This window comes from Mus pahari, chromosome 7, assembly GCF_900095145.1.
Source record: "Mus pahari chromosome 7, PAHARI_EIJ_v1.1, whole genome shotgun sequence".
Classification (NCBI taxonomy): domain Eukaryota; kingdom Metazoa; phylum Chordata; class Mammalia; order Rodentia; family Muridae; genus Mus; species Mus pahari.
Window position 1 is genome coordinate 1,778,876 of NC_034596.1, and position 10,398 is coordinate 1,789,273.

At 51.3% G+C, this 10,398-nt stretch overlaps 1 protein-coding gene and 2 non-coding genes across 7 annotated transcripts in view; all 3 read right to left on the reverse strand.

Moving 5' to 3' along the window:
- The window catches only part of Agbl5 (ATP/GTP binding protein like 5), a 19,076-nt gene extending 10,564 nt beyond the window's left edge, over window positions 1-8,512 (reverse strand). Inside the window, exons 1-12 of one of the 5 annotated variants that reach the window (XM_029540644.1) lie at window positions 7,902-8,240; window positions 7,076-7,336; window positions 6,682-6,853; window positions 6,233-6,396; window positions 5,293-5,470; window positions 4,695-4,873; window positions 3,845-4,301; window positions 3,264-3,433; window positions 2,818-2,953; window positions 2,151-2,353; window positions 1,432-1,646; window positions 922-1,103 (exon numbers count right to left, since the gene is read on the reverse strand). In XM_029540644.1, the coding sequence (XP_029396504.1) occupies window positions 922-1,103; window positions 1,432-1,646; window positions 2,151-2,353; window positions 2,818-2,953; window positions 3,264-3,433; window positions 3,845-4,301; window positions 4,695-4,873; window positions 5,293-5,470; window positions 6,233-6,396; window positions 6,682-6,853; window positions 7,076-7,290 (2,271 nt within the window). In that variant the 5' untranslated portion in view covers window positions 7,291-7,336; window positions 7,902-8,240. Of the gene's footprint in view, window positions 1-109; window positions 1,104-1,431; window positions 1,647-2,150; window positions 2,354-2,817; window positions 2,954-3,263; window positions 3,434-3,844; window positions 4,302-4,694; window positions 4,874-5,292; window positions 5,471-6,232; window positions 6,397-6,681; window positions 6,854-7,075; window positions 7,337-7,901; window positions 8,241-8,341 lie in introns of those variants that run through there. The other 4 variants (XM_029540642.1, XM_029540641.1, XR_003844220.1 and 1 more) reach the window with 4 other exon arrangements.
- A 322-nt stretch (window positions 8,513-8,834) lies between these two features.
- Window positions 8,835-8,907, reverse strand: Trnaa-agc. The gene has a single exon. It is a non-coding gene; the product is annotated as a tRNA-Ala (tRNA).
- Window positions 8,908-9,249: 342 nt separating this feature from the next.
- Trnay-gua lies at window positions 9,250-9,338 on the reverse strand. Its single transcript is given in 2 exon segments — window positions 9,250-9,285; window positions 9,302-9,338. It is a non-coding gene; the product is annotated as a tRNA-Tyr (tRNA).
- Window positions 9,339-10,398: the final 1,060 nt, after the last annotated feature.

Consider the following 10,398-nt stretch of genomic DNA (forward strand, 5'->3'; position numbering starts at 1 on the left):
TTTAATCCCAGCACTTGGGAGGCAGAGGCAGGTGGATTTCTGAGTTCGAGGTCAGCCTGGTCTACAGAGTGAATTCCAGGACAGCCAGGGCTACACAGAGAAACCCTGTCTCAAAAAAAGGAGAAAAAAAAAAAAGGAATAACCCATTCTTCACCAGCTTCCCCCGTGACAGTCTCATTAGGAAGCCGAGATTGGCTCCAATGTGTTACTCTCCTGCTTCAGCCTACCAAGCCAGGGTTATAGGTGTGTGCCACCACATCTATTTGGATAAGACATTCCTAAAATAGTTTTTTGAAGTCTTCTCATCAGAAAAATGGGACTATCATCCATCCTGCCCTACCTGGTTAGATACGTGAAACCCTTTGTGATATCCTCTTATCATTATTAAATGCTATCTAAATATGAAGCATTATCATTACTAATTTAATATTTTAAAGCACAGTGCATATAATTATTTATTTCAAAGTTAGATAGAATCTCGGGGTTTGGAATATAAACAGAGCCGGGTTTCATATCAGAAATGGGAATGTTCTAATTAGCTGAAGCTGGGCTCCCTCTGCAGCTTCTCTAGCAGTCAGAGTTACAGACACTGTATCTGTAAACCTGCACACGTCAGGGCCATTCCAAAAGCTCAACAGCAGAAAAATCCTCACAGAAATGGGTAAAACTGGACCACAAAGCTCTTCTCTTCACCTTACAGGTCTCCATGTTTTGACAAGATTCCTATGGCCCAGGACACATCAGCAGTACTAATTTGTGATACATATTTCTAGAGTAATACTACAAAAGTCTCTCCTCACAGTCCAGATTCCTGCCAGCTTTCCCCACCTTGCCTCCAATCTCCACCCCTTGCAAGCCCACATTTTGGTCATAAACTTCTGACCCAGAATCTCTTACCAAGTAAGGCCCAAGGGTACTTACTAGTTGAGCAACTGTGCACTGCTGGGAAGGGGCAGGCCTTTGGTTTATAAGCCTACAATGAGATGCTTCAGTTCTGCTTTCCTTTGGAAGAACTGGAATCTTGCTATTACTGTTGTGAAGCCAGGAAGCTTCAGCCCAGAGGCAGTGGATAGTGCTCCTCATTCTAAAGACATTTCCTCCTACTGCCAACAAGAAGACACTGTGACATTGACCTTGATCGAAGCTCCACGTCTGTGTTTGGCACTGCTGTAGCTAGTGTTCTGTCCTTGGAAATATCCCTGGCTCCTAGTATGTGCTGAAGCTACAATCGCTGGGCCTTCTATCTATGGCTGGCCATACACAGTACCGCTCTCGTTACGCCGCGGGAGCGCCATGGTCGCAGGAGAGGCTGTAGTCTTCTGCTACAGACTAGTTTTATTCATCCGCCCCTTGTATGTCTTCAAGCTCTTTCTCCCCAGCAGTGCCCCAAGCAACCAAACACCTGCTGCAGGGGCTCCCAGACCGGCTTACCTCTGACAGGGCCCAGCACCCGATGGCTGACCTTTTGGGTGCTAGAGCCCAGGCCTGGCAGCCCTGCAGTCCGACTGCCGTGAAAAGGAAAGCTGGGAGAGTTCTTCATCTGTGGAGAGTTTTGTTGGCTGCTGCTGCTACCACCAGTACTCGTGCCAGTGCTAAAACTTCGAACCCGGCTCAAAGCATTTTCAGAGCAGGAAACGGGCAAGCCACTGCAAAAGAGCAGGTGCTAGTTAACCCTGGGCCCGGGAAAGCGTCCTCAGGATATGGCAATTAAAATTCACTTCTGGGGTAAAAGAGCATAGGACCCCATTCCCAGGAACGAGGGAGGGAAGGGGTGTATGCCTGTGGATGAGGATCTAGCCTGGAGCATCCCAGCTACTCATGGAATGGTCACCCTGAGTAGCTTGACTTGACAAAGAGGTCTCCTTTGGTTGGTGCTCCCTCTTCACTTAGTCACTCACAACCTTTGGGACCTGAGACCTGCCTGCCACACCCTTGCCAGCCACAGAGACAGTGGGTTGTGGGATCTGGATCTCGGAGTCCCTGGCCAGATCTTTAGATGTAGTGCTAGGGAGAAGGGAAGAGGTTCCCGTTCTCTGAAGCTGAGGTAGTCTTAGCAGTTTCCATGGACCCAGGAAACATTCCTACTCGGCCTTCCCCACAGGCTCCCGCTAACCGACCAGCTTCCCTGCACTCTCCTTTCCTCTCCTTACTTGTTGCTTTTGGGAGGGGTTCGAGCCCCCCGCTTCTTGCTGGCACCCACGTTCCCAGCACTGGTCAGCCCTCTGCTGTTGCGCACGTGTCTCAGCATCCAGGCTCGTAGGTTGGTGAGGCTGCTGTGTTCCGACAGCACAATTCGGGGCCACGGATTACACTCTGCCATGTCCAGAGCTGCGATGGCCATAGCTCGTCCCACCTGTGTGGGTGAGCTTGCTTCAGTGTCTTTATCCTCTAGTCTAGCTGCTGTACCCAACGGTGTGGTACACAGCACAAGAGGAGACAAGAGGAGACAAGAGGCTAGACCTAACAGTGGATACTCGGAATTCTGTGCCTGGATCTTTATCTCCAGTAGATTTACAACTTGTTCAGGGCAGGGGCTGGTGTGCATGGAACCATGACTTTCTCAGAAGAGTTTGTGTTGTTTACAACCTACAGTTCTTTTATGTGCCTAGAAAAAGACACATCAAGACTATAATAATGGTGTACTTTTGAACCTAGGAGATCAGCTCAGACCACATATTTACTTAGATGTGCCAGGGTAAAACCTGTGATTGGGGTCAGAAATTAACGCCTGTGTTCTCGCCTGTTACCTCGACAGCTAACCCTGCAGAGGATCTTAGATTGAGGTCCCCCTTCCCCACTTACTCCATGCAGTCCTACCTGCTCGAACAGTTCCACAGTGTATCTGGAGGGGAAGGCCGGAGGGGGAGGAGGGCTGGCGCGCCCGTTGTCGTGGCAGGCAGCGGGGATGGTGTTGACCGAGCGCCCAGTGTTGTAGTTGCATTCAAGTGTGTAGCTAAGGCACAGAGAGCGTTGTCAGTGTCCTCAGCAGAACACTGAGGGACAGGGAGGTGGTCTAAGATCGTCACCACTTTGAAACAAGTAAGGACCAAGAGAAAATGCTGTGATTCCCAAGTAACAACTAACCATGTGCCCAGGAAGACCTCCAAAAGTGAAGAACTCCCAGAATAACGCCAACCTTGCTAACTGAAACCCAGGCTCTCTTTTGAGAAGATCTGGGTGGTTCCTGCCCCTCAAATACCCTGGAATAAGTACTTTTTTCCTTTAAAGAAGTTATTTCTCGACTATGTCAGTTTCCTCCCAACCTGTGGATTATCCCTGAGGCTTTGTAGATTGCGACACGGCCGCTTCCCTCTTTGGACTGGCCATCTCTACGGTCTCGGGCATACATGTTCTTCTCTGAGAAATTGCAGCCCTGGAAGTCAAAGTGGGCTGAATTCAAGGCGATGAGCTTTGGGTACAGCATGTTTTCCACCTGTGTGTGGAGAAAAAAAGGCAACTCAGAAAATGACAGATTAAGAAGGAACAAGGGCAAGAAAAATAAGGCATAGTCATGTGACTCTGCTGCATATGCCACCCGCATATAATATCACAACCATCAGCAGTAACCAAGTTTTCTTCAAGTGTCACTGTTTAACATTATTTCTTTTAAGCTCTTAGATTTCCCCCTCCACATTTTCCTCCTGGTTCTCAGAGCTCTGTGGAAGGCTGGGATACTGGCGCTTGTTCTTCACTCAGATGCCATGAGCTAAGCCATCTGGCCCTAGTGCCATCTCTCCATCCTTTGAAGCTTGTGCTGAGGTGGTGTGCACAAGCCCTCCTGCTCCTCTAGAAGGCTCCTGCCCTGGTTTCTAACTACCCCTCAGCACAGGATTCAGAGTCCTACCTGGGTGCTCTCGTCACTAAAGCTGTTGCCGTACATGAAGCAGCCCCTTTTGGAGGCATGTCCGTGCAAGTCTACATAGTAAGCAACACCACTCTCTTTTGGGGGGATGGTGTCGGGGGCCGGCTCCTCAAGTTCAGGAATCGGCTGTGGCATGGTCCACACTGGATCCGTCTTCTCTTCTGCTGGCTCTGTCTCAGTCCAAGTCTCAGGGTTTTCCCCATCAGGTGCCTGCCCGAGGTGAGCTTCATTGTGGAGATTATTGGCTTTCTCGAGGTCAGAAAGAGGAGCTTCTGCAGGAAGATGAAGAGTGGCTTGCTGGTTCGAGGGACTCTTGGCGTTGAGCCTCGAGTGCACGTGATGATAAAGCAGCACGGCTTTGGCGCCATAGATGGCCGGGTGCAGGACGGCGTCAGGCTTCAAGTACTGACGGTTCAGATTCACTCCACGGGAGTCTGTGCTGTAGGAAGACAGGACTCAACAGGCTCTAGATGTCTGGGCCACCAAAGGAGACAGAGTAGGTGACAAGGATACTGAAGATTTGTAAAATGAAAGGCTTAAGTCATGCTGGAAAGAAGGACAGAGCCTTCCTTCATGTGCAGTCACACCCACCATAGAATAGAGTCCACAGAAAGTTCCCTCCATCCAGCTAGTCTTCACTGACTTTTGCTCCCACCCAGGATGTGTTCACATGATTACACCCCTCTCAGCTCAGTGGAAGATTAGAGGGGCTTGCCCTGGTTACGGTACAAGAGGCCTGGAGATACAAACCAGTCAGAAGGCTGGCTGACCTGCACAGCCAAGTGAGACATGAGACTGGAGAAAAGGCAGAAAGATTGTTTTGGCTACTTACCGGTAGTGGCCCCGGACCACACCATCAGGGTTTAACATGGGAATCAACTTAAAAACAAAGAGTCGACGGAGAGTTTGTGCCCGGGGGTCATCAGGTCGAAGGATGAAGTCCAGAAAGCCATTGAACACAAAGCTAGATGGAGTCTCTCCAGGGTGTACCCTACTGCTTAAGAAGAATATCTGAGGTGGAGAAGGAAGCAGACAGGAGGTCAGTGGCACTATAGCCCCACCCTGACAAGGGTGGGCAAGGGTAGTTGAAGTGGAAAGAGCCTTTCCTAGACGGCTGTTTACCAGAGGTACAGGATTGTAATCCTCTGCCCTGGGGTACAAGGTAAGCTGGGTCCAGAATGTGTAGAGGTAACAGCTGTAAGCTATCCACAGTGGCCGGAGATAGGATAAGGTATGTCAAGTGTCTATATGTGGGAGCCTGTGGGAGCCACAAGAAGTCATTCTATCCCCTGGAGCAGGAGTACAGGCTGTGGGGTGTGGGTGCTGGGAACCAAACAAGGATCCTTTGTAACAGAGTATTAAGTATTCTTAAAACTGAGCCATCTCTTCCACCCAAGGATACGGCGTTCATGCTCTTCCCACTTACTTACCCTTTTGCCTGTGAAACGGAATGGTCGGGGAGTGCCGAGATCAGGAAATAGCTGCTCTAGACGGGGCTCTCGATCATCTCGAAGCCCATGGCAGGAAGTGATTGTTAGTAGATCTACCCGAAGTCCATCCAGAGAATAGCAGAGAAGCTCTCGGTGGTAATAAATGCTATCCAGAGGACTACAGGGATAAAATCAATAGTTAGAAGTCCCTAAAGAAACTGGGCATGGTGGCACATGCCTTTAATCCCAGCACTTGGGAGGCAGAGGCAGGCGGATTTCTGAGTTTGGGGCCAGCCTGGTCTACAGAGTGATTCCCAGGACAGCCAGGACTATACAGAGAAACCCTGTCTCAAAAAACAAACAAACAAAAGTCCCTAAAGTCCTAGCCAGAGGCGCGTAGGCAGCATTGCCAGCTCAGGACTTAAATGATCTGACCCTCAACAGGGCTTCTGGGTCCTCATAGTCACTTGAACTGGTGAAGCTAAGGGTATGTGTGGGCTTGCACTGCTAGGTGCAGACATAGGACTGAAGCTTTTCGTATCATCAGGTATGCAGCAAGCTCCCTTCTTTATGCACTGAGCTGTCTTGCTGTCACTCCACTGACCCTATTATTTAAGGGTAAGTTTTTTGTTCGCTTTCCTAATTTGTGGTACATCAGGATAGATTAATTTGTGTAGAGAGTTGCCCTCAGTAGAGGAAGATGAAGAAGGCGTGCTGAGCGGCCAGAGTACTGGCTGTATTCAGGAGAGCTCAAGAGAACTGGAGGAGCATGCATTGGGCAGGCGATTATGGTGGCAAAGGAACACCTTTGTCAAAACACTACACTCTACACATGGTCAAGACTGGTGCCGTTCTGGCTAAGAGCTCTTAGGACAAATGCTGGAAGCAGCAGAGGCACTACAGAATCCACAGTATAGCGGGGCAAGAATGGGATTAGCACCTGCTATGGGTAGAGTAATTCTCTGGAAAGCGCTGGTCTAGCTGGCTCAGCAGATCCTGGCAGTCACTGTAGGAGAAGGGGTAGCAGAAGGCGAAGAAGGTGGTGGCTCCCCGGCCCTCTATGAAACGGTGAACGAAGGATAGCACAAACTGTGTCTCTGTCATCTGGGGAGCAGAGGAGGAAGAGGGGGCAAACATGTCATCTGTGTCAGCACTGAGCTCCTCCGGTGGGGACACTGGGGACTGACCTCATGCCTCTCTCACCTTTACCAACTCCCTCCCTCTGACACTTCCCACATGAGAACCGGCTTCTTCAGGCTGAAGCAGGGGCTCAGCTTGGACCCCAGCTAGGGGTGGAAGAAAGAAGATACTAAAAGCTGCCTGGTTCTCTCTCTCAGGAACATGTTTCCTCTACCAACACCCAGTCTTTCCTCCTACTGAAGAACTTACCTCAAAGGTGGGCCGTTCTCTAATGCGTTCCCAGCGTGGCCGGGAAGGCAGTGTGCGCACAAAGGGGGCCATGCCCTGGGAATACAGTTTGCTTTGCTTGTTCATGTTCATAATGTTGATCTTGATAAGCTTCCCTGGAGTCCCTCCCCGGACACTGAAGTAGAACCATGACCTGAGTGCCAAAAGAGAGACCAGCTGTTGGCTGTGGGAGAGCCAGGGAGAGGGTGTGGGGGAAGCTGAATCAAATCGAGTCCAAACAGCAAAGGGTTATCTGGTAAGGAGGGGAGGGAGGAGGGTTTACAAGAGATACTGTGCTGGTATGCTCAGAGTCAAAGACTGACTACAGTATGCATCCAAGCACTTGGGCATTCCCACCCCCTTGCGGTCCTCATACCTGTTGCCGTTCTCATATTCTGTTTCAGCACAGTCAGGCCGGGTCCACACGTTGAACTCGTAGTCAGGGGAAGAAGCAGAACCACTAGTGGGGGCTGTTGCCACCCCTCCTACGCCTTCCCCATCACTAGACACAGTCTCCACCTTTTCCACATGGGCTAGGTTCCCTGAATCAAAGCGAGAACTGAACAGCAATCCCCCACAGCGCAGCTCCATGGTGGGGCTGGGAAAGCATCCTCTTGCCCCACACAGGCCCTGAGAGCTGGGGAAAAAAATCAAAGTTGGGATAGGGAGGAAGGGCAGAAAATGAAACAATGTGTTTGGTATCTCTGGATAAATGAGAAATGTTTTTACTACTCTATGAAGCAAAATGCTTAGCCTTTCAGCAAGATCAAGAGGAAGCACAACCCTCCCTGGACACCCAAGGAGTATGAGCGACCTAAAAACACCCTATTTTACTACATCGCCACCGTTCCCAAATCGAATGCTCACTGGCTTCCTTAGTTGAGTTGGAAAACGCTAGATTCTCAACCTTCTTAACAACCTAAGAGGCAGAGACTAGAGGTCGGGTGGCTGCCATTGACTCTACGAGGGAGGGGCCATATTAAAATTTCCTAGATTGGCTTTGTACTGGACAGCCCAGAGCAAGAAGAACCAAGTTTCTAAGTGTAAATGGTAGCTTCCTTTCTTTACCTCTGTCTTCACAAGCACCGACTGGAATTATACTCTTGTTTCTCGAGACCTTGAAGAGCGTTCTTACCACCCCCTTCCTCTACTACGCCTACTATGAAAAGGTAGCCTATGCCCGGCCAAAGCCACTTGCTCACCTGCCCTGAACCTCAGTTCCAATTAGGGTCTGTTTCCATCCTCCCGCCCTGTAGACACGAGCCCGTGCAAAAGCTACCCTCGAAGGTGTGGATAACGGGCGTCCTAAGCACCCCTAGGAAGGCTGGGCCAGTAGAGTCCCGCTTGGAAGCAGCAGGCAGCTCCTCGATTCGCGAGGACCCTCGCACTGCCTGGCTTGTCCAGGGCAGGGTGGGGTTTGGAGGCGTGGGAGGGGTCGCGACAGATACACAGGAGGACGGAAAGGCCGGTCCTAGGGGTCAGAGGTGAGGCCACAGGAGCGGAGGGAGTCAACCAGAGGCGGGGTCGGCCGGCCGCGGCAGGCCGGGGGGCGGGGTGGCATTCCACGGGGGGCTCCGGCGGAGCGGGCTGAGAAGGGGGCGGGGCCTGCCGGCGGGGCCGCAGTCCACGCAGAGCCCCTCACCTCTCTCCGGGCCGCTGCTCCCGCTCCCTCTCCCGCTAGCGAGGCGGCACCTCGGGCCCCGGCACCCGGGCCCTCCACCCGGGACCCACACAAAACCAGAGAGCCGCGGTGCCGGGACCCCACTCTGCCAGGAAACAAGAAGTCTCTTGCCTATTGGCCGCAGCTGCAGCTGGCTACCCGCCCAGTAAAGCGCACTGCCATTGGTCGCCACGCAGGGTTCCGTGCACGTTGGCAGGTACCTGTGAGGGGGCCGTTTGGGGGCTTCCGCGGGCCACCACCGTGTGCGGCTCACAAGGCGTCTTCTCTGTAGGCGGTTAACGGCCCGCCTCCCCGAGGCGGGAAAGACAGAGCAGGGAGCAGGAAACAGGAAAAGACTTACCTGCGAATAAGAAAATAGCATGTGAAGCCGATCTTTGCTTACCATGTTCCTCGCTCTACTGTGTAACGAAACGTGGACAACAGATCATGAGCCTGATGGGTGTGCAAAAGGAAGTGGAGGATGCGGGCATCGATCCCGCTACCTCTCGCATGCTAAGCGAGCGCTCTACCATTTGAGCTAATCCCCCAGCTGCGGTATCGTGCCTTCCTGAAACCTTTACAAGGTTTCCTGAGAGGAAGGTTTCTAATGTAGTTCAGAGTATAAAGTACGATGGAGCCCTCAGCAAGGTTTTGAAGCAGAGCCATGTAATACACACATAAGCAATAAGGACTTTTCTTGAAGTGCATGTCACTATATCTTTAACACCTAAAGCGCGAACAAGGCACGTTGTATTCCGACTACTTAACTGCTATACGTACTTTACTGCTTTTCAGCAGTAGCCAGGAAAATACACCGCCTCTCCTCAAGTAAACGTTTCGCCCACGGAGCAATTGACCTAGCTAAAAATAGCTAAAAATAATGCACGAAGTCCTTCGAGCCGGAATCGAACCAGCGACCTAAGGATTGCCGTATTGTACTATCTACAGTCCTCCGCTCTACCAACTGAGCTATCGAAGGCCCCGCTGGTGAGACCTCTTGCAGTTTTCCCTCTAATGCTTACCAAGATTTTTTTTTTTTTTTTTTCTGTAATGTGTTTCTGAATAAACTAAAGGAGTCCGGGCCAGAAGAAAAGACAGGCTTGCGGGCTCGCACCCTGCGGCAGGAGCTCGCTGTGAGCCGGATTAAAGTTAAGGCTGGGACGGCCTTCCTCCCGCTAAGCAGACATTAGTTTCGGTGTTTGGGACTACGAATCCTGTTCGCTGCTTCTGCTCCAGGGTTCCTTTGGTTTTCGGCGTGATGAAAGTATATAAAGCATGTTGTTCTGATGATGCGAAAGACATTCGCTCCGTCAGCTGAAGTGCCGGGGTCCATTCACCGAGACTCGGACCAGAAGGGAAGACCGAGCCGCGGGAGCGAGCGACCCCTATGCCCTGGACGCTGGGATGCAGCAGGGGCCCGGCTTCCTGCTCTCGGTGCCCTCTGGCTGGGTGCAGTCCCAGGTCCTGCTCTGTTCGCTTACAACCTCGCTTTTAAGGTCGAGGTCTGGGAAAGGTTTCCGCCCCACCTGGGCTTCACTGCCAACCAAGTGTCTTCTCTGCGGTGGTGGGTTGACTCCTTATCTGGCTCACGTATTTGTTGCTCTTCCTCAGCCCTCTATTGGCTCACAGAAAGCTCACCCATTTTTTAAAACAAAGGAACAAACTCAACGCCAAGGTCCTCTGTGCAGTCCGCTCTGACTGGCGGAGTCCGCCCCCAGTCGCAGTTGTGAGACACCCAGCCAGGTAGAGAGCTGGTTTGAAATCTTGCTTAGATTTCATTCTGATGGGGCCGGGGGCGGGAGGTGGGGTGGGTGGGTGCTACCGTGGTCAAAACTCATCTGCCTATAGTGCCCTTAGCACTTGAAGCAATTCATATTTCTCTTTTTCTTCCTTTCCTCATTACAACCCCCTACCCCACTATCTGTCTCTCCCTTGTTTTATTTTTGTGAGGCCTTTACAATTTGAGGTTCATATAACATACTTATCTCTTTGTTTCTCAAGTCTACAGCACCGAGTATTCCCAAAGGGGTCTTCCACCT